Source organism: Mesitornis unicolor, unplaced genomic scaffold, assembly GCF_000695765.1.
Source record: "Mesitornis unicolor isolate BGI_N332 unplaced genomic scaffold, ASM69576v1 scaffold9409, whole genome shotgun sequence".
Lineage (NCBI taxonomy): Eukaryota > Metazoa > Chordata > Aves > Mesitornithiformes > Mesitornithidae > Mesitornis > Mesitornis unicolor.
The window spans coordinates 1-23,654 of record NW_010206547.1 but is presented as its reverse complement, the minus strand read 5'-3'; the positions used below and the strand labels follow the sequence as shown (position 1 = coordinate 23,654).

Below are 23,654 nucleotides of genomic sequence, written 5' to 3'. Positions count from 1 at the left end.
GCTCTTTTTCTTATCTCCATTCCTACAGCAGAAGCAGCCCATGGTCCTCATCCTTAGGACAGCAATGTCCAGCTTTGTGCCTGTTCCTGAGAAGCCCTGAGAAGCGCTGTGAAAGGCTGCGGAACCAATCTCTCCAGCAGAGGCTGTAGAAATAACACGCACGGGTGCCTGAACCTGACGGAAAACTCCGTTGCTGCGTAAATTAACAGGGGACATGTCCCCGATTTCCCTCTCCTTTTATTCGTTGCTTGCTTTCTAAATCCTCTCCACCAGTTTTCAGCAGAAAGACCTCTGTCCTCTGTGGGGAAGAGCCGAAAAGGCATCATGATGACTTCCCTGCTGGAAAAAGAGGGCCCAGGCTTTGCGGCAGCCTTCACAAGAAGATGTCTCGTTCAGAGCAGATCACCTGTGGAACTTCTCCCTTCCAGAAGCAATTCTGAATCCAACTTCCAAAAAAAGTAATCAAACCAATCCCAATTGCTGTGGGACAGCACCTGGCCTCCACCAAACTTGAAAGAGAAGCCCCAGAATTACATGTCAGAGTAAGGCTCCTCTGACACAGCTCTACGCTGAGAAAGTACCAAGCAGCCACTGCTGGAAAGTTGTTGCAGGTCTGTACCTCTTGCATTAAAAGATGGCTACAAAAGACAAAATTAACATTGCCATTTTCATTCAATACCATCTCTAGAAATAGGTACAAAAAAGTCTGCGTCCTTCTTCAGGAGGAAGGGGATGGAAATACAGCTTAGGCACTTGGAGTGCCTTTATTTATTCTTCCCAAAGTCTCCTGAAGTACTGTCAAGGGGTTTGCTAGAGGGCTCTCTCCTAGACTAAAAGCTCTGAGAAGGTCACAGGGACACACTTCTTTCACATATTTTCCAGGCTTTAAAGTCACACAAAAAAAACCCCAAAACATTTCATACTTTAAAAAAAAGTTTGTGAATACAGATCAGTAAGACTCCACAGCAAGTCAGGTTTCACTTCCACTTGCCCGTGACATAAATCTTGCAGGATAGATACAATAACAGGAGCATTTTCCTTTTTTGGAAACTTTTAACTATTTCCATTGATCATTCAGCAGCAAACATCAGCACTGCCAACAATGATCAGTGGCACTTTTGTATGTTTCTTATTGAAAAACACCAAGCAATCATTTTACTGAAAAAAAAAAATTAAAAAATCATTTCCCCATGCTTGCACACACTGTTTAGTACACAAACGCAGTTCTTCCCATGAATGGCTAGAATCTGCTTCAAGTAGGAAAGCAATCGCTGCACCTCAAGGCAAGTGTCCTTACAAGTCCGTAAGGCACACAGATTACAGAATCCCAGTATAGCTATTGTCACAGAACCACAGACTACCAGGTTGAAAGGAGGGACCTCGAGGATCACCTGGTCCAACATTCCTTGGCAAAAACACAGTCTAGACAAGATGGTCCAGCACCCACTCCAGCTGAATCTTAAAAGTGTCCCATGTTGGGGAATCCACCACTTCCCTGGGGAGATTATTCCAGTGGTTGATCATTCTCACTATGAAAAATTTTCCTCTTGTGTCCATTACCCCATATCTTATCCATGCGACTCCTTGTAAAAAGGAAGTCTCCATCTTCTTTGTAGCCACCCTCTAAATACTGGAACATCAGGTCTCCCCTAAGCCTTCTTTTCTCAAGGCTGAACAAACCCAGTTCTCTCAGCCTTTCCTCACCTGTCAGGTTTCACAGTCCTTTGATGATCTTTGTGCCCCTCCTCTGGACCCTCTCCAGACCAAAACTGAACACAGTACTCCAGCTGTGGCCTAACAAGCGCTGAGTAGAGTGGGATAATGACTTCTTTGTCTCTGATGGTGATGCCCTTGTTGATGCAACCCAGCATCCTGTTGGCTTTCTTTGCTGCAGCAGCACACTGTTTGCTCTTACTGAGCCTGTTGTCCACCAAGACCCCTTGGTGCCTTTCCACAGAGCTGCTCCCCAGCCGGGTAGATACCAGTCTGTGCTGCACTCCTGGGTTATGTTTTCCCAGGTGCAAGACCTTACACTTGTCCTTGTTGAACTTGACAAGGTTCTTGTTAGCTCACTCCTCCAGCCTATCCAGGTCTTCCTGCAGGGTGGCTCTCCCTCCCACAGTATCCACTTCCCCACTCAATTTGGTATCATACTATCCCTGTAGACATTTAAGGGTTCAGCAATAATTATACAGAAATCCCTCAAAATACTCCTTTATTCATGTTATTGTGTTCTAACCCATAAAGGAAGCTTTGGAAGGAGCCTTCTGTTATCCAGCAGCCTCAGACCCACGTCAAGAAGTAAATAGGAAGTTACTGATCCATTTCAAACTAAAAGTAAAGTACTCAGCATGTTGTCTCCTTCCAGCAGGTAAGAACAGGAAAAATAACTTCTTTCTAAACTAGCAATAGAATTTCTACCATCTTACACCATCATCTTTTTTTGGCATTTCTATCCACAATAGCAAGATAAATCAAGCATCAAGGCCCACCCCCAGATAAGTGGAAAAATCACCTGACTTTCATAGCAGCTACACAAAAACAAGGGATAAATAAAACCAACGTGATCTTTGCCAGTCATGACTGTTTTTCTTGGCTGTCCTGTGTCTTACTTTATATATGGGCTAGTTTTGGCACAGCAGACTTGGGCACTGCGCGGGCACAAATAATGTGCAGCACTCCCAGAGCCACGGCAGGACCCTGATACCCCACCCTGCAAGCTCTGCCCATGGGAGGTGTTTCTGTCAGTGCAGCAGCAGGGAGAGAAGCCCTGGGAAGAGATGTGCTTAATCAACAGCTGGAAATCCAGCCAAGATTAACTGTTGGCTGTAAGGACTGAGCTTTTAGGGTCACTCGCGTGAAGCTAATACTCAAGTAAAACAAAGGTCGCAATCCTGTCCTTTAGCCCTGAGCTGGCGCTTCTTCCAAACCCTTCACTTTCCAGGTGCTCCGAGCTCATGAACTAACCCAGCCGAGGAAGGACTCAAAAACTGATTTCAGGTGGTGCTTTTGTACTCTTGCAGGATGGCTCCATCGTGTGACAGAACAGGAACACTGCGCCCACACGGGAATGGACACAGTAAAACAAAGCCTGCTTTCTCAGCAGGTGGTCCTCTGCCAGTGACTTAATTTATTCTGGCTAAAAAAAACCCCAGAGCAGTTCTTGGACAAAGACCTAGGATTAGCAAGTGAAATACAGCCTTCTTTTTAACCCCTTTGTAACTTCTACACAGAAATGTTGCTTTGTGTTTCAGAGCTCCGCTGCTTACCCTGGAGGAGGAGGGCTGTGGGATAAGTGGCAGTTGGAACGCATATTTCAAATAAAGATTCAATTGCAGCAGGGTTTCGATTTTTCATTCCTTCAAGCACTGTGTCATTTTTATAGTAGGATTTTGTTACTTCCCTCACCCCTGTCCATGTAAGTCAGTTACACATTTTAATTTCCAAGCCAAGAACTGAAAATTGATAAAGTTACTATTAATGAAATGAAACTGTTGTCAACTCAAGTAGTTTACCTCTTTTAAAGCAATAAAATGTTATTTACTCTGTGGTCTACACACAGAAGCTTTTGAGCTGTGTGTGTGGCTTGCAACCATCAGGGGAACCTTGAGAATTACATGCCAGAGATGCTACCTCACTTCCTTCCTTGTCTGCTCCAAACCCAGCTCTCCTTTTTTCACTGCTCCTTCCAGATCCTTTCCCAACACTCATAACCTTCCCTTGTTTTACTAGCACATTAACTGCCTTCACCCTGGACTTCTCATCCCTTTGGTGCCCATTTGGCTGCACACAGCTCAAACACCTTTCCCTTCTGAGACCCTCCAGGCACTTCAGTGTCACACAGCCTCGTGGGGCAGCAAAAATTACGCTTCCCAGTGCTGGCCCGTATCAGCTTTTCGCTTTTGAAATAAAATACAGAAATAGCACAGTAGCGGACAGGGCCCAGCCTGGGTGGAGTTAACTTGCTTCATAGCAGCTCATATGGTGCCGTGCTTTGCATTTGGTGGCTGGAACAGCATTGATAACATACCACTGCTGGGGCTACTTCTGCACAGTATCAAAGCTTTCCCTCCAAGCTGCTTCTTAGGACATGAGGGGAGGATCATCTCCAGTCCAAAGGATGAAGTTTAGCCAGCACAGGAGGCTCCATGTGGCAAAGATGGAGGAGATGAGTAGGTATCAGGGTGAATTGCAAAAGTAGCTGCCACAGGGACAGACACCATCCAGGAGCCACCCATGGGCCAGGGGTCTGATGCCACATCCTAGTGGAGGTCTGTGATGTGCCAGAAGTGCCCTGCCAGGGCCACAGCCAGCAGGGCAGAGCAGGAAGAGCAGGAAGGGCTTTATGTCAGACAGCGGCTACCATGCTATGCCCCTGCCCTGTCTGCCCCGCAGTCCAGCTCCACCTGCCTCAGCTCCCCCACAGCCCCGCTCACCTCCCTTGTCTGTGCCACGTGGAATCTCCTGTCCAAACCAAACTTCATCCTTTGGACCTTGCTATGAGGCAGATGGACTCAGTAAGAGTGCTAAGCCACATTCCAGTCTTCCTCTGCCCACCTCTTATCCGTAGACTAAAGCAGATAATCATGTAAGAGCATCGAGTTCCTACTACTAACTGCATCCGAGTGTGAAGATTGTTTTACCACTTTCGTACAAGTTTGGATCTTTAGTCTCTACCAATAATTTTCAACAAAACAAACTTCTGTAGTTTAGCTAATGAAAGAGAGCTATTTGATAAAGCCTCTTAAGAGGCTCAAATGTGATTAATTTACCACAGCTTATTAAATTACTGTTAGCTGAGTGGCACTAAGTCCAGGGCTTGCTCTTAACCTAGAGTGAATGCAAAGCACCATGGCTGAGCTTAGACCAAAGAGGTCTCGGATAGGTCTTGGTACTTAGCATTTGCCACAAGATAAAGATGCACACTGAGAGTCACCACAGCTCAGATGACTACATGTAATTGCTTAATGACAGTAAATTGACCAGAGCTCTAAGTAGCCAGTCTTTTTGATTATCATGACATCACAGGATAATTCAGTTGGGAAGGAAATTCAATAGATCAGACTGGATTGCCCAGGGCTGGACTCAAAAGTAAAACCAATCAAGCAAAGAGATACAAACTTTCAGATTTTTTACTGTATTTCCACAGTTTTGTACAGTAGCATACCGCACAGCTGTGGAAGATTGACAAATTTCTTCAGAAAAAAAATGCAAAATAACAGGGTACAAAAATAGGCACTTTAATTGCTTTAATTCTGCTTACCATGTAAGCGACAGTAGGAGTTATAACCCTCACTGGCTGTTACACCAGACTATTGCTTCCACAGAAAAGCACCACGAGGTGCCAAAGCCCAAAGCCTGACATCTGCTGCCAGACTGCAGCGAACTCCCCAGAGCTCCCAGCGAGTTCACCAGGGCCAGCACAGGTGCAAGCAGTTGTGCCATTTGTGACACACAGCAGGACCAGACCTAACAGCACATCCTCCCTCCCCATTCCCCTCTTCCCCATTATGAAGGCTGGCTGCATAGAGACAGATGCAACCCACATTTAGAGGACCCTCTTCAGATTTTATCTTACCAGTCATCCCAAACCAAACAGCAGCTGAGGATTTTCTGAGCACTGCAAGATCAATTCATCACTGATTATGCAGCAGCAGGCAGGATTCATCATGCAGTATACTTCTCCTCCCCCTGTTTTTTCGCTTTGTGGTAGTGGTTGTAATCATTATACAGATCCCTGAAGACCTCCCTTACACCTGCTGGTAGCGACGCATTTAAGAACTTGATGTCTCGTTCAATGAAAAGGTCAAGGATGTGATATATCCCTTCTGTGAGATGTTTCTTCACAGCCGGGTGCAAAGTCACCTATAAGAAGAACAATCTTCACTAAACTTGAGGACAAAAAGGGAAAAAAAATCATCCTTTCCACAGTCAGTATACATTAAATTACATTAAAATACATTAAATGGTGACAAAACATTATCCAGTGCATCAGACCATCTGGAACAGTCCATTAGATAACATCCAGTATTTTGATTTGTGCAGTATTTTCCTGATTTTTGCAAACACGTTTTGCAGAACAAGCATGACTTTTGCAATAAAATGCACAGAGTGCTGCTATACACATTGCTGTGAAGGCAAAGACACTGATCACATGACAATTCCTCAGCAGAAAAACTGTAATTAAAAAACCCTAAAATTGCCCTGGATTACACATTTCAGGTGTCTGTATGTCTCATATTACCTGTATGCTACTCTCAGGTTCAAATGAGCATTTCCTTTAGGCTACTCTATAATTTACACTGGGTAGTCAATCAATTTTAATTTATCACTTAACAACTTGGTATTTATCTAACAATTTATATCTGAGGACTTACACCATTAGCCTTAATAAAAGAAGCCTTCAAAAAGCTCAGGGGATACGCATTTCCTTGATCAGTTTTAACATCAGAAACCAAGTACCTTGCCTGAAGTCATGCAGAAAGTTGAAGGAATGCAACGAATGGCTCAGGACTCAGAGCCCTGTTCCTGCCACTGCCCCTGCTCAGCTCCACAACCTGCAGAACCACCACTACAACCAGAAACATCTGGCGGCGCTGGCTCTGGAGTCCCCTGCTGCTCCGGGCTAACTGGAATTTGTCCTGTGCTCGCAATCACTTGCTAAATACCTCACTGCCTCAGGCAGTGCTGGCCTCTGGCATAATCACATTATTTTTGCTACAGAACCATGTCTTATCTTTGCTGAATCCCAAAATTAGCTTTACGCCTCCAGACCTAAGCCTTTGCACTCCAGGCCTAATGAAAATTACATAAAAAGTTGTCATTAAAATTCAGACTTCTTTCTTCCTGAGGCAACTAATAAACTTTCCACTAATGAAGTGCACTCCTAATCACTGTGACAGGCTTCTGCTCTCTTTCTGACCTAAATGTAAAACAGCTAATATATTTTATTAGACCTGCTAACACAGTTGTGAAAATATAAAGCAGGCATTAAGGCACAGAAGCCTTTCTTCCAATCTGTGACCTTGATGAGTTTGCACGTCCGAAAGTTTGTCATTTTACCCCACGTCAGTTGATTCATTGGCTGGTTTATAATAACAGATGTTATTTCTCCCTACACCATGCACTAAAGTAACAGAACAGTTGAGCATCACAGCTTCCAGTGAATGCACTGGGCTGGCCTCTCCCCTCCTAGGGCAAAGAAATGCCTGCACAGAAAGAGGATAGGAAAACCCACAGCTATTGACAATATGGACCAGGTGTCCCACTTGGGATAGCCAGGTATCTCAGAGCTGCAGCTAATGGAACTGCATCCCTTACACCACAAATTAACCTGGACCCATGCCTTATTTGGGCCTTTCTTGCTCTGCAGTGCAGTTTCCTATAAACACCCTCCACTAACACTATGGGAAGCAGAAACAAAGATTTAAACTGCTGCCACTACTGGCTGGCAGTTAATTATGCTTTTAAGTGTTTTATCGTCTATATAGTTAGCACAACCAATTTGTCAAGCGTTACAGAGCTCTTGATGTGAGACATTAAATGTGTGAAGAGGTATTTCACTATTGCTGAATTAAGCAACAGCTCACAGACAACAAGGGAAAAGCACTGTTAACAGTATGAAAGAGGTTAGAGATGCTACCCTCTCTAGCAAGGACTCTTTCTAGATTAACACAAAATAATTCACATGAATATTTTATTTCCTGGCATAAAGAGGAAGCACTGAGGGAACAGTTACACAACTACTTTAGGAGTAAGTGACTGTTAAGGCCAGTAGCTTTCATCAGTTTGTCTGAAGACCCTTAAAAGGGCTTCAGTAAGCGTGCAGATGCCCACATAAAGATTTAGATCTACCAACACATTTTTTTCTCAGTTATCTTTGATGGACCTCCAGGGGGCCTGCCACTGATCTGGACTCAGAAGAGATTAATGGTTAAAGGAGTTTTTCTCTCCCTCTGGAGAACAACATGAAAGATGTGTACATGCCCCCTTGAGACAGGCATGCTGAGACCTCCCCTTCCTCTGATATCCATCAATTCTCACCAGTCTAATGAGCAAATAAATCATCACCTACTTGTGATCTATCTGTGCTGTCAGACAGAAAACACTCACTACACCGATTCCCCTTTCCACATCCACAGGTTGCATGCATACATTACTGATCTGTGGTTTCAGTGATCATCCATCACTTTCCATTTTCCAGTGATAAGTACTGTACAGAACTTTCCTAGAAGTCTCATGAGACTTTGTACACTGTTAATACTGAGTAAATGTCCTTTTAACTTGGAAAGGTCATTTGACAATTCAAGTCAGGGTTTATGAGTAAAGGCTCTACATTCAGCGATGAACAGATTTCAGAGTTCGGAGATAGTTAAATAGAGCAGCAACAGTCTTAACAGCAATTTGTCCCTAGTCTTTACTGAACTACTATGTTTACTATGTAAACAATAACCAACTTACCAGGAACATTAAATAACATGGCTAAAAACTGACATATCCCATTGGTTTGCTCCCAAACCTTGGAAAAAAGCTGGACAATAGAGAAGGCAGCTGAGTTTAAGCTACATAACAACCTTCATGGTTGGTTACATCGGTTACAACATACCATAATCCTTCAGAAACACAGCACCAGTTAGGATATTTTTGTGATAAGAGAGTCTAAAATCAAAGTCTAAAATTTCTTTTTATATTTCAGCCCATGCTCAGGCCAGAGCCACAAACCATCAATTTTCAGGTGCTTGCAACACAAGCCACATTCAAACCCTGATGAAATCTCAACCCATTAGGCTGAATAGAATGACAATTAGGTTTGGATGAGAGAAGCTCCTGACCTGGCTCTGCCATTTGTAATATTAGGAGTAGTTGTTTTCAGCAAGGATGGGAATGGTATCTTTGGTACAGAAGGAGAATTACTAAAAGGCTAACAATTCTCTCGCTTGGTAACATTTTCTCTATTCACTTACTCATTTATACCATATTAAAAGATATTTTCCAGGAGAATTTTTCTCCATTATTTTGCTAGATGGGGCCCTAACTGCTATCAATCCTGGAAAACTGAGATTAACGGCAAAAACTACCAGGTGAAGAAAAAAATAATGCCCAACATGACAGAAGAGCAAAGCAGTTCTGTAAATAGGCACTGCATTGTTTTACCTTAAAAAAACCCACAACCCACACCTTTTTAAAGTTTTCAGCAGCTCGGTACGAAAGATTCTCAGGAACTCTTGCTCAAAATAACAGAGAGTCTGGCTCAAACCTGTATCCCCATGAGGCACAACAACTTTTATAACTTCACAGATTTTACAAAACGTAACACAGCTGCCTTTGGAACAGGAACTCCAAAGCCAGCACAAAACCATGGCACTTTCAAGAAGGATGAGAATATGTTACCTTCTGCAATTCAGTCACATACTGAGCCACAATGAAAGCAGAAAACACCGTGAAGTCTTCCATTTCTGCAGCAATATGAGTATACATCCGTTCCACCAAGTGTGCACACTTCAGGATAACTTCAAACTCATCTGTGTTGCCTAAAACAGAAAGTGGGTTCCAGTCTGGCATTTAAGACTTAAAACCACTAGGAAATAAAACAAAGAAACACCCAGCCTTCCATATGATTCCTGAACTACATGAAGCCAACACCAGCTTCCCATCTTTTCTTATCAAGCCACAGCTGAGAGGCCCCACACACCCCCACAGCACACCATATGCATCTCTCCCAATGGTTATTTTATAAGAGCAAACTGATTCCCACTCCACATGCACTGCAAGGCAAAATGTATTTGTTATAGATGCTGAAGTGCTAAAAGCAGCAGCTACGGTCCCTTCCATGATTCAGTCTCTACTAGCACTGTGGAGGAGAGAAAATTACATTCTCTACCTACAGAAAATCAGAAGACATCTCTAAGAAACAGGGTAGTAAGAAAGCTTCCTGATGAGATTCATTACGTGGAATACAGCAGCAGAAACCACAGCACTGGAGATATTTAAAAGTGAGACTGCAGAAATCACCTGAGAATCTACCTTTTCAGTAGGCAGTGAATGAAAAGAACTAACAAAAACAAGGGAAAAGGGAAACATAGAAATTATTTTCATGTTATAATTTATGAAAATAAAGCAATCCTTCAAAGATAACCAGCATGTTTATAAACTTTAGGACATCACATACCCCTAAGTTTCCTGTGACCCTTGCCTTACATAAATGTATTACAGAAGCTAGCAAATTCTCAAAGTCTGGCACCAGCTAAACATAACTTTTCCTCTACCATTGAGCCTTTGTTGGTATATTCCTCCCTGATGCATACATACACTTATATTTACCCACAGCTGTGGGCAACGTTATCAGCTGAGATAAGTTTGAACATGGAATAAGCTGTAGGACATCAGAGGAAAGCTGGGATAGAAGCAGTTGCAGGCCATGAAGTCAACTTGTCTCAAAAAGTCACCACTATTAATGACAGGGTATTTGTGTCCTGACCAATATAAAGCACAGGAGGATTAACTTAATCACTATGAACATCTTTGACTTGGCTACTTTGACAATGCAAATTCTCCAACAACTTCCAGTAATAAGTCCTTTTTTTAAATTCCTTTTGAGTTACTTAACTACGGCAATTCCAAATCCTTGACCATACAGATATATTATCTAATCCAAATTGATGCCTCTGATGTGCAATGTTCTGGCTTTACACTTAGCATAGAATGGTGACAATTCACATCTGTAGCAAGCACAGTTCCAGTCTCAGGAAGCTCCATTTAGCAGGATCTATTTGGGGTTATAACTCAGGCATATTAGCATGTATCACCAGAGCTCACAGCCACCATATTTTCAGGGACAGAGGTTGACAGAAAGAGCAGAAACTGGGCACAGCAAGCCTTGCCAGCTCCTGCTAGCCAGTCAGTGAAGAATACCTTATTCACCTAAAGAAATGCTGTCTGGATGAAGCTCCACAGGAGCCCCAGTTATCTTCCTAAGCCCACAATACTACAAAGCTCATCCTCAGTTTTACATAGAGGACAGATAGGGCTAATGGTTTCAATCCCACAGGTTTTGAGGACTTTGCTTCCGGTGTCAGACTGTCCTGTTCTGCATCTCCTCTTCTAGAAAATACAAAATTACAGTGCGTAAATATAATGCAAACATGAAAAAGATATGATACCTCTGTCTCCTTTCTGGCGCCCTTCATGCATGACAGAAACAACCAGGCGATGGAAACTGTTCAGAAAAGATGGTACTGCTTTCAACAGCACCTGCAAAGACATGAAATTAAAACATCGGAGATTATGTAGTAAGGGATGTGGAGAGGGTAGAAGTACACCACCCTATCATCTGAGGGAAATGGAAATAATTCCTGTGAAAGAAATGAAGTAGCTTATACAGCTGTCAGGAGCAGAGACTGTCTTTTCATTCTGCATCCCTACAGTATCGAGCACATGAGAATCCTGGAGCAGGACTGCAGACCTAGTCATATTCAAATATAAATAACAAGTAAACATCATATTAGTTACTCCATCTCTCCAAAGTAGCATTCCATGTAGTAACCTATTGCTTTGGGAATTTGTTTTTGCTGGTAGAGAACCTGTGTAGCCAGACAGATTCAAAGAACATGGGGTTCAGCAACGCTACAGATCACTGTGTGAAAACAGCCTGGATAGGCAGCTTTGTACAACAGGGGTTTTATAAGGACATTTTAGCAATGTGTACCGCTTTGCTTCTAGAATTTGCCATTTCTCCATCTTTAATTTTCTTCACACTCAGTCCTGATACAAATGCATAGTCTCCTTTTCTTCTTTCTTCCACCTCTGCCTACATATTTCACGTAGCAGTATCTCCAACCCTGTGCAAGTGCCAGCACATCTTCACTTTCCTGTGCCAGAGGCTGACAAAAACACCAGGATGGTACAGTGTTGGAAGGTTACCAACTTGTAACAAGGCTAAGCCCTGTTTACAAAGGGCTGCAGAATCTTGATCTCCACTGAGAATGAGGTCCTAGAATCTGAGCCATTTGTGCTTCTAGAAATCAATCATCAAATAAAGGGAAAATTTTACTCTAATCTAGCATCAGATGTTGATAAGCAGTCTGCTGCCAAAGACCAACAATGCCAGCACAAAACAAAGCAGAAGAGCAACAGAAATGATGTTGAGATTCCCAGGCTTTTAAGTGACAAGCAGTACAAAGCACTTTAATACTGTCTGGACAAATTATTTCAAAACCACTCTTAAAAAAAAATTCTCATCATTTGCTTCTGTGTTGGTTCTTTCTACCTTTTTCCCCTCTTCCCACCCTCTCACAGATATACCTTTGGATGACACTGCACAACAGAAAAGAGCACTTCATGAACTCCCAGGAAGACACTGTGATAGTCTTCTGTCTTCAGATGATCCAGAGGGATTGTTAAGAGAATGCTGAATGCCAGTGCCACATGGTGTGGATTCAAGAGAACACCTTCTCCTTGCCTTAGCAGAGCTGCTACAGCCTCTAAAATAGGTACAACTATGGTGGAAATCAGTGACTGGTCTTGACAGGCTTCTTTGGTTTGCATCTACAAGAAGATAGGAGAAAGGTAAGGAAGAGTGCCTTAGCCACCTATCACTAGCATTCGCACACCAGAGAACCATAATGCTCTGATTTGAGTCCATGGAACTAGACTGGTGCAAGCTGGACTGGCAGGGAGACTCCTGCACTTGAGCCCATTTTGTGCAACTGCACCCTGGGCAAGGATGCATATGATGTACTTTAAGCAAGCACTGCTGTGAGCACGGAATTGTAACTCCTCCCCAGTCCCCTGACAACCAGCACTTCTTCGCACCTCCTCATGTGAATGCATTGATACAGTTCTCTCCTTAACAAGTATGCAGACCTACCAAGAAAGAGTAGAAATCACATGCTCATGATTCCCAGGCATTGCAGAGCCAAACTCCGACAAATTCTGGTCTAGAGACACCACCACCATGAGAGAAGAAAAGCCTACATCACTAGGTTTGAATGCTATATAAATGAAGAACAGGAAACCTGGATTTGGCTACTTTCAGTTAAATTTCCCATTCATAATTCTGTGAATTTATGTTATAATTTTTTTTCATATAAGTGCTTTTTCCTTTTTGTTTTCCTGCTGTTGGCTTCTGCTGCAATACATGGTTGACAGTTACCTTCTCTTTTGGACAGGAGGAAGGACAGAAGACTCACTGTCTTCTCTGCAGCCTAACAACTTTCTTCCAAGCTCCAGATGACATGGTGCAGTCCCAGAAAATTACTGATAATAAGAAATGGACGACCTAGACACTGCACTTACAGGAGATTTACTTGAGAAAGGAGGATAAAAAGGATCAAGACAAAAAAAAATGCAAGTGAATCTGGTATGGATTTGTCCATACCAGGCACTCTACATTGGAGTTGTGTGTCCACAACTCTTTTGTTCCTGTATGCCTCTGTGTATGTTAGATGTAACCACTACAGACTCGAACAAATAAAAGGGATAGGTATGAAGTTATATTAATAAGATACTTACAGCTAAAGCTGTGATTATCTGTGGGCTGGCAAACCAGAAAGCTTTCTCTTTGTCTCCACTTAATGGGCAGCTGAGCAACAATCTGGTTAGTGTAACAGCTGACAATACTTCCTGCAGAAAGAAGAGTGACCATCAGTCACAGTACAAGATGCACTGGCTCCTTTCAAGTACTAAAGAGCTCTTCCAAGGGCAGTGGCAGTTTTGAGCATTACCAGAGCCCTGACATGTGAAAGTCCTCTTAACAGACCTCTTTGGAAATTGTGAGGTAAGCAGCAGTTCAACAAAATTCAATATGCTGAGTAGCACTGGCCTAAGTGTACTGCATGCAACATTTACTTTAGAATCAACTTACTGTACAGAAACTCCAACTGCCACTAGATAACAGAGGGAAGCAGAGGGAATACAGGGACGCTACATGCTAAGAATGCTGCATTTGGCAGCAGGGGTTTTTTTACTTGCTGGCTGCTGTGACAGACTGATAAAAGAAACATATTACAAGCTATACTTAGGTGGCAGGAATTATATGCATAGTACAGGAATTAAAGAGACACTTGCAAAAAGATGTATCAAGAATTGATACAGCACATTCATGTCTATTTCTGACAAATAAGACAGAGCCAGATAAACCCCCAAGTTTAATTCCAATCTCATTCTCAAGTCACTGAGCTTTCTGTGGAGGGTACAGCCAGCTTTTTTGCCAAAAGTGTCCCATATGTCTCCACTGCTGCTTAAGCTGCTCTGGAGAAAGGTACAGTATTTAAAAAGCTACTGAGTGGTATGTGGTGAGTAAAAGTCTTTATAGGGACAAATACCAAAAGCACAGGTGCAGTTTTAGCTTTACTTAAAATATATCAGCATTTCTAAATGTGCCTTTAACTCTGTTAAGAAGAGCCACAGACAAACAGTGGTTAAACTCACTGACTGCTACTATCTGTTGTGCAAGAGCTCTGATCAACAAGTAGAAAAAAAAATCCCAGCATGGCCTGCAACATCACAGCTGTGTGATTTCTGTTGACAATACATGGAATTAAGACTGCTGAGACCTTAAACTGGACAGAAAGTTTTTTTCAGTAGGCTTCCATGATCTTTCCATTTCTCAATTTATATCCCAAACACATCTCAGCACAGTCATCAAGTTCTTAACCACGTAAATTCATTTGACCTGACCACTGAACATAAAATACAATCATAGAATGGTTCTAAAATAGGAAGAGGAAAAAATATTACATGTTATTCAGCCAACAAAATTTTTTCAAGACACAGACAGAAAACTGCAGAAAGAAGTTGACAGTAAACTAAACTCATGTCTTACTTTAGCCTTCTGTTGCCAAATATTCCTCATTTCAAGTCCTTGCAGCAGCAGTCTCATTATGCTATAAAACTCCTCAGCAGAGCAGTTTCCCAGCAGCTGGACAAGCACCTCTGTCAGCTCCATCTCCATACTTTGTATCACCTGGGTTGTGACTGCAGGACCTGCATATTCAAGAGACATAAGCATGTTTTAATTTCCAAGACAGAGACTTCCACAGGTAAGAACAGGGCAAATCAAACCTTACAACAGCTCTGTGGGTACCCTTTCAACACTCAAATGTATAGAGCGCTCCTTTACCTCACTCCCCACTAATGCAATGAATTGCTGTTCTCAAGCATTTCCTTCCCTAGGGTTCACAGAGCAGTCATCATACCAATAAAAAGCCTTCTGTAGTATGGAAAGACTATGTCAAAGCAAGGGCACAAGCCAAGGGAGTAGGCTAAACAAGCCACAGGGCTTTACTACAAATGCTGGCCAGAGAGCAATCGCAACTCCCAAAAGCATTAAGCTGACAAGGTTTAGGTCTCTGCTGATCATAAGTCATACTCCCCAATTACTCAGTTACTACTACATAGACAGTCCTGGACTAGCTTATATATTACTTAATTCTGAAGACTTGGCTTTTAGTTCCACAAGAATCCATAGGATCTGTGGCAATGCCAGAAGACTTCTTCAACAGAAATCCGTATTTCACCTTATTAAATATCCTATTTATTCATCAGAAATTCTTACAGCTTTTTACAGGGATTAATGATGTCTCCAGGCTAAAGCACTTTGCCAGTCTTAGAGGTAATGCAGGCCAGGGAAGAGACAGACTAAGCCTGTAACTATGTGTAAGTTCTAGCTCAAACTCAACTGAGCAAATTCAAGATCAGATTTTCCATGGAAAGCTGTGCTCTGTTCTTAACTACCTAATGTCAATATACACATTTAGATCTTGACCGTAGTACACTTGAGCAGTAGCCTCCAAAGTGGAGTGTGCACGCCTCAGGGTGTGCACAAGATGATCCACTAGGGTGCAGGAATTATAAATAAAGAATCTTTAATAAAACAAAATGTAAAAATAGTGTTTCATCTTTATCTCATGCTTTTTAAACTTGTTTTTGTGTGTACTTTGTAATGTACATAGTATAGTAGTAGAGCAGCACATGCATACAATTTATAAATAAACATATATTGAGGTTTCATTCACAATTTACTTTTACTTTACTGATAGGTGTGCACAATCAAAAATGTTTGGAGGCCACTGCACTAGAGCACGTCAGTAGCAAGTTCAACAAATTGCAGCTGTTTGGAAGAGTCAAAAAGAACAGTTATGTCTATGCTGCATTTAGTTCATCTCGCTTTCTGAATGAGACAACATAAAGGAGCCATTCGGTCACTCAGCGGGCAAGAGTTTTTTCATGTCATTTGTAGCCCTGGCTCATTGTTTGATGGTGATGAAGGGACTGACCTGTCAATCTCCCACAGGCTTTATCAGAATTACGGGTGTTCAGCATCCTTAACAGTTAGGTGACTGCCCCTGTTTTGTAATCTTGCCTATCATATACAAAAATAGATGAGTATTTTACTGTAACGTCCTCCAAGGTCCTCAGGTAAGACACATCAGATCTGACAGCTGCTTCAGTGGTGCCTACTATACCAACTAAGTGAGTAGAAGGACCTGCACCTTCGGCCCTAAATCCAGAACTGTCAAAATGCCCTCCAGGGATGAGTAACTGAGGACCTCAACTCTATTAGGATGTCTGCATCTTCCAGGAGAAAATCACTACCAAATTAAATGGTAAATGGTGGTGGTCCAGGTACCACAACATTGCCTCCTTTAAAATTTCTGTTACACATTTATAAAAGGATAGCCTACTGCTTTAACACAAGCAAATATACAGACTTTTCAAAAACCTGTATGTTTTGCTAAATAGCTTTTAACTCGCCTCTGCACTGCAAAATTAGCAAAGGAAGTGGAGAAAAGGAGTTTTCATACCAGCGAGAAGCTTTTTTATAGCAAAAACAACCGTGACTGCAGTTTCTTTTTCAGGATACAGCTCCGGCACTGAGCAGAAGATGGTCAGGAACTGCAAGGCAGGCTGAAGGAACTGCAGATTACCTTCTGCAAAGGGCAGTTCTCTCAGTATCTGAGAGTAAAACTTTTGGTACAGTTTAATACGGGGTTGCTCCAAAAACCCACCGGGCTCCTTCTGCCAGCCCTTCCTGGCAGCATGGCTCAGATCTGCTTTGAGAAGAGTAGTGACAGACGGTATGAATCCTACAGGCAAAGGCTGGTTTGGGGTGTTACTCTGAAGACCATGTTCAACAGTCCTGACCATCTGCAGAACTACTGGCTCCAGCAGAACAGACAGTAGATCTGTGGACTGCAGCCTTTTCTCTGGCAGCAGCTGAAGGTAGAGTGTGACAACATGACACAGTGCAGTGAATGCCATGAGCAGTAACTGCCCAGCTGCGGGATTCCAGTTTTTCCAGCCTTTGCTTTTGATTGCACCAACATCTGGCTTGCAGCTCATCAGGAAAGACATGAACTTCTCCAAGTTGAGCCTCACACTTTGCCTTCTTTCAATAATCATCTGAAGCAAGTTTTCCAAAAAGGCTTGGACTTCCTGAAGATACTGTGTCCAAACAGGAACAGTCAAAACATCACTGAAGGATTTGCTAGCTGTGAGCTGGGAGGTCATGACAGCCTCAAGAACATCGCTGGCATAAAACACCTTAAAAATCCTGCCAGCTTGCAGGCACCTCAGGAGGTGGAAGCAGGTACTTAAAAACTTCAGCAGCAACAGCTTGCTGCAAGACACACTAGGCCTGGTGTTGGCTAGCAGGGACAGCAGCACCAGAAAACACCGGGTACAGTCAGACGGAAGAAGACTATCTAGTTTCAGAAGAGAAGCAATTTCCAGCAAATCCAAGCAGCTTTCCAGCTGACTTTCTTTCAGGATGACAGGGCAGCCATTTTTTGCTAACAATACTACACACTGGGCAACTTTCTCCAGTTTTTTCCAAGACAAGCTGAGCTCATCCTTCAGCAGCTTGATTTCTGACGGTGCTTCCAACAGGTCAACAGGTCTGCAAGGAGCCAGGATTGCTTCATGCCAAGGGATATCACCGGCAGACAGCTGCTGAAGTGGCAGATCTACTGAGTCCCTGGCAGCAGAGGGCAGCACCCGAGCAAACCGATGAATAAGACTGGTTAGAAAAGCACAATGCAGGACCTTCATTTCTGGAAGAAAGGAGCTATGCATCAAACCAAGAGATATTTTCCCAATGCTGACAGAAGGCTCTGGGTCTGTGTCAGCTTCCTGAACTTTGGCCAATACTAATGTCTCTAGGAGCACATTTGCAATGTACTCTACATCTTCCAGGGAAATATATGGCAACAGGATAGTCAGGTTGGAGATGACGAGGTGCCAGTGGGCTGTGGGGTAGGTGAGATCATTTATCGCACTGATATCTCCATCCCATGGTTCAGATTCTCCCCTGCTCATGCTGGATCTCCCAGACTCCAGGATGAAAGCTGCAGCATGCTGCAAGGCTTGTAGGTCAGCTTTGGTTTGCATTAAGATCACCTTCATTTTCTGAAGTGTGAGCAGTTCTAAGCAATATTTACTAGTGGAGGCAAAACTATTTGCAAGTTCCATGACTCTCTCCCAGCACTGCACCTCCACACCAGGGAGGAAAGCTGAAATGCCCCCGTACTTTGTAGCAGATGCAGTAGCAGCACCAGCAATTTCAGCTGCTGGAGACGCGTATTTAGCACAGCTAACACCAAACAAAGTGTTTACCTCAAGCCAAGTGTAAACAAGGAGGAGAGCAGAGTCACTAGTCTTTCTTAGCCAAAGCTCTGACTTCTCTTCCTTTCTTCTAGGAGCCCGCAGCAGCTCCATCAGTGGCTGAATTATTCCCCTCTGCATCTTTGCCAGCAGACTCTGAGTGCGAAGGACCACAGGGGAAGGAGTGACATCATCTAGACTCCTCATGTTGAACAGAAAAACATGCAGCACCGAGCTCACTGACAGAAGCTTCAAGGCCATGTCAGCTGACCCTTCAACAGCAGGAACAATAAGGGTCTGGCATTTCTCCACAAAGAGACACAAAATGTCCAGAATCTGGTTAGGCGGCAGTTCAAGAAGGCACTCACGAAGCTTTACTGTCAGGCCAGCAGAGAAGACAGGCAGCCTCAGTTCATCAGCAGCTGGCCTGCAAATGACTGTCAGCACCTCCTCAAAGAGCCGTGGGAACTGTCGCAGCTTGGAGTAAGTCTGAAACATGGTGCTGATGAGAGCCTCCTGGGGCTTCTTTGTACGTGGCTCAGAGACCCTGGCATCAATCCAAGCCGAGGCCACTAAGTCATCCAAGTCTGGCTCTACTATAAGGTGGTTTAATGACATTAAGAGTTTGAGACACCTGAACCAAGCAGGGATGGAAGCCTGGGAGTGACTCATCAATACCTGTGCTAGCTTGCGGTAAAACCCAAACTGTACCTCCTTGTGCCGGATACGGTCACTGGCAACATTATAGATATCACTGCTGAGCACTAAGTTCAGCAGCTGTTCCAAAGCAAGCAGCTCTGTGCTCCAGTCCGCAGGAGAGAGTGTATCCTCCCACACACCCTGCTGTAGGCCAGAGAGCCCAAAACAGCCAAAAAGCCTGCTGAGCATGTGGAAACACACAAGGTGGTTTTCTGCCTTACAGTACGAGTCCAGAAAAAGCTTATACAGCAGAGACACCGAACCAGCCACAACAGCTCCCTGGAGGGCAGGTTCACAAAAGCCACTGCCCAGCTTGGTCTGCACTGTGTTGACTGGTAGCAAAAGATTTTTCAAAGCTCCTTTCTTCTTCTCCTGGAGTTCCTGTTCTGGCAGCAGCTCCTCTTTGTAGGATGAGAAAAGCTCAGACTGGAATAACCCAGCCTGCAGCAAAGTTTCTACTTGGTTTCGGATTTCCCTGCTCAAGTGTTGACGCACGTGGTTGTCGTCTGCTTGTGTCCAGCTCCTCACAGTCAGCAAGTGCCTCAGGAGCAGACATGGCTGAAGTAAGTGACTTGTCACTTGCCCAAACACACGATTTGGGTTGGTTTGCTGCCTCTGGATCAGGAGGTACTGAGCAAAGGTAAGCTGGAGGACGCTGAACACCTGGGAGCCCACAGTGTCGTCAGAAACCAGCTGCTGACATGCCAGTCTGGACAGCTTGCTGAGGAGATCAACCAAGAGCTCACACTTTGCTGTGTAAATGATGGAGAGCGAAGGAGTAGAAAGAATGCCACTGGAGCAACTCAGCACTGTGCCAATGTTTTGCTGTGTTTTCTGAGAACAAGCCTCTGATAATCTTCCATTTATGACCTGAAGATTGGAAAACAAAACAAAACAAGAAAACCCTCAGTCAATTTTGCACACAAAGATAAAGCAAATCATAATGAATCAACACCACCTTCTGTGAGGTTTGGCTGCAAGAAGGAAGCAACAGGGACCCTCCAACAGCTCCTGCTGGGCCTCTTGTATTGTGGGTCTCACACTAGAAGCAACTCTGGCCAGAACAGTGTCCCTGCATTTGTTTGCACCACAGGATGAGTGAGGAAGCCCTCCTTTGGCATGTGTGCTACTGGCAACAGCATAAAACTATCCATACTTGATCCTGCAGAAAGGGAGTAGGTGCAAATTCCCTCCCTTCTTGCAAGTTGCCCAAAATTATGTTCCAAACAAACAACAAAAACCCCCATACAACACACTTCCTACCTTTGACCCAGGAGGTTTATTCAGTAAGAATACCCATGACTACATATCACCTTCATATTTGAAAAAGAGCCAGTGTCCTGTGCTTATATCTGGAAGGTGAAGGACTGTTCTCTCTCCTCTTTGAGGGATGCACAGCTCTAAAGAATTAATGTTTATCTGAACCTGCATTTCCCTTCCTTTTCTCAAACTCTGTGCTGATTTTGCTATGGTTTTCTCCTTCGATACCCTTTTTATTTGCTCCATTTTCTGAACTCCAAGTAATCTTGTCAGCCAATTCAGTAACAATTCACAGTTCTGCCTCTATTCCAAAGTTATAAATCTCACCTGTCTCCTTACACCTTGTAGTGGATGGTTCACCTCCTCAGCTCAAGCCCCACTGGACTAAAACCTATACTTAAATTCTTTCCACTGGACCCTCAGTCACCTCTGTCCTTGGTCTTTAGAGTACTCTGGCCTGTACCTCTCATATAATCTTTAACCACACAGGTTTACACACCCAAATCACATTTAAATTTGGCACACTTTTTGCACAATATCTGTCAAGCACAGATTTCATCCAATCAATTCTCTGTCCATCACAAATCAATTTCTGCAGGTAAAGACAAGTTTTCTCCTGCTTCCTTCCAACCAGATCAAAACTAAGAGGGTCATTTCTCCAGCCATTTTGACTGCCTTTGCAGGCATTCACTAATTCTGCTATTTCTGTAACCAGGAAGCTGAATAAGAAGTTACAATTTCTGGTTCAGTTCTAAACTGCAACTGAACTGTAACTGCTCCCATTCACTTTCAGCTAAGACTAAAATAATGATATAATTAGGATTAACAATGACAATTAACAATTAACCATTCAGAGTCATGATAAGAAGTCATGATAAGCCACAGAGTCTGTGAACAGCACGTCATACTGTGCAAGTGCTCAAGCCAAACATACTAATGAGCCCCATAGTAAGGGAAAATCTTTCTCTCCCCAAGATTCTCAGGAAAATGGTAATATAAGCAGTAAATAATACAGAATAGCAACATAGAGAACTAAGACTTCACTTACTTAATGAAATACTTAAACCAGTTCACTATCTGATAGTTTGAAAAATTTAAAGACAGAGAGGAAGATTAACTTTGAGGTTATTATTAGAATGCTCCATCATTTTCAGCCTTAGTCCTGTACAAATATAAATTGTGTTGCAAAACAGAAATAGAGAAAAAATTTATGAGGTTCTAAAAGACATCAGATTAATTATTATCTATTTCACATAACACCCTATACTGTGAGGCAGAATCACGTACTGTAGAAGATATGCACAGCTAGCCAGCATGTTACAAAATATCCACAGTCTTAGTTACCTGTGCAATTGAAAAACTGAGACCAATTGTCTTCCCACTCTTTAAGAGACTCTGTAGTCTTCTACTATGGATAATGTTGTCTAGATATGCCCAGAGTTTCTCAACAACTTCATCCTCCAGTTCAAGTTTCTTATTGTAGTATGAAACCAACGTATGGCTTACCCAATCGAGTAATACCTGTTAACAAAAGGGAAAATAAGTGATCTTTAATAACCTCACACAAGAACAAGACCTCTTCACAATTACAGCACTCAAGCCTTGCAAACTGCTCTACATCCAAGCAGAACAGGCTCTGAATGAGCAGAAGTCCATCCGTGTAGGTTTTAAGCAATATTTAAATTTCTAAGGGTTTTCATACTAAATGTAATATTCATAGAATCATAGAATCACAGCATGGTTTGAGTTGGAAGGGACCTTAAAGGTTATCCAGTCCAACTCCCCTGCCACGGGCAGGGACACCTCCCACTAGACCAGGTTGCTCAAAGCCCTGTCCAACCTGGCCTTGAACACTTCCAGGGAGGGCGCATCCACAACTTCCCTGGGCAACCTGTGCCAGTGTTCACCCTGGGATACCCTGTACCCTCCCAGGATAGCTTTCAGGAACCAACATCCCAAGGTCCTTTCATCAGGGTATAATTCTGACAGTTGACACTGATTAGCAAACATAGTCTTCTAAATCAAAACTTAAAGAATCAGATGGTTTTCACTTTCTGACAATTGTTATTACTTTCAGATTCTCCTCTTGGTATGTTTAAATTTACCCCCTAGAAGTTCAGGCCTGGGAATTTAGACATGTGCAAACTGGAAAACTTGAAACCCACTAATTTAAATTATTGATTTTAAAACAAAATGATGCTGTATGGCTAGCTTTAATATTCTAAGCAACTGAAATAACAAGAACTCAAACCACTGATATCAGGCGGTGCAAACAGTACACTCCACAAGACTATAAGGCTGAAGGAGCAGCACAAGACACTCCTCACTTGGGGAAGCACTGAACAGACCCTCAGGAAACAGGGTCAAAACCAAAAACTGTAAGGGAGAGGGTGGGTTCCAAGCATCTTCCAAGGAGATGCCCATGAATCCCAAGTGCGCTCTTTCCAAGGGCACATATTTAGAGCACTGGGAAACATGTGTGTAGCTAAAGTCTGTTCTTCAACCCTGAGGTTCTTGTACTTAACTATGACCAGAAGCAACAGACTTCAGAGCATCCCATATAGGATATAATAAACAACGCTAATGACAGCTCTGAAGACTATGGGTTCTCATCTATCTCGCAGACAGAACACACACTCTACCCTCTCTATAAGAAAGGCTCTTTCTTCCTGCCCTAAATGCAGCTTTTTCTGATGAAGCTACTTGAAAGATGATGTTACAGAAATATTTCTTACAACCACATAGAAATCAAGAGCTACCCACAGTTCATCATCAGAGCTATACTTGCACTACTGCCTACAGTCAAAAAGACCTGGATTTTATGAATCAACTTATCCTCAGCAGCAATTAAGTACTTGGATTTTTTTTTTCTTTGCTTGTTTCGCTGTTTACCATTAAAAAGCACTTACTTGCTCTTTATTAGGAAGAACGCACTGATGAGAAATCCACGCGAAACGGGCTAGCTTGAGCTTGTCCTCCCAAGAAGTCTTGGCGCTTTTCAGCTTCAGGTAAATTCCGGAGTAGATCGCTGCCATGGCGACACACACGGGGCCTACGAAGGAGAAGGGACACGACTGAACCGAACCGCCCAAGCC

The 23,654-nt window shown here is 43.1% G+C and overlaps 1 protein-coding gene across 1 annotated transcript; it reads right to left on the bottom strand.

Moving 5' to 3' along the window:
• Nucleotides 1-5,605: 5,605 nt before the first annotated feature.
• Nucleotides 5,606-23,594, bottom strand: URB2 (URB2 ribosome biogenesis 2 homolog (S. cerevisiae)). The gene is made up of 9 exons (XM_010191802.1): nt 23,469-23,594; nt 21,904-22,080; nt 16,803-20,169; nt 14,822-14,982; nt 13,510-13,620; nt 12,301-12,543; nt 11,160-11,250; nt 9,391-9,530; nt 5,606-5,865 (listed from the first exon to the last, which is right to left on the bottom strand). The coding sequence occupies exons 1-9, from the start codon at nt 23,592-23,594 to the stop codon at nt 5,668-5,670; spliced, it is 4,614 nt and encodes a 1,537-aa protein (XP_010190104.1). The 3' UTR covers nt 5,606-5,667.
• Nucleotides 23,595-23,654: the final 60 nt, after the last annotated feature.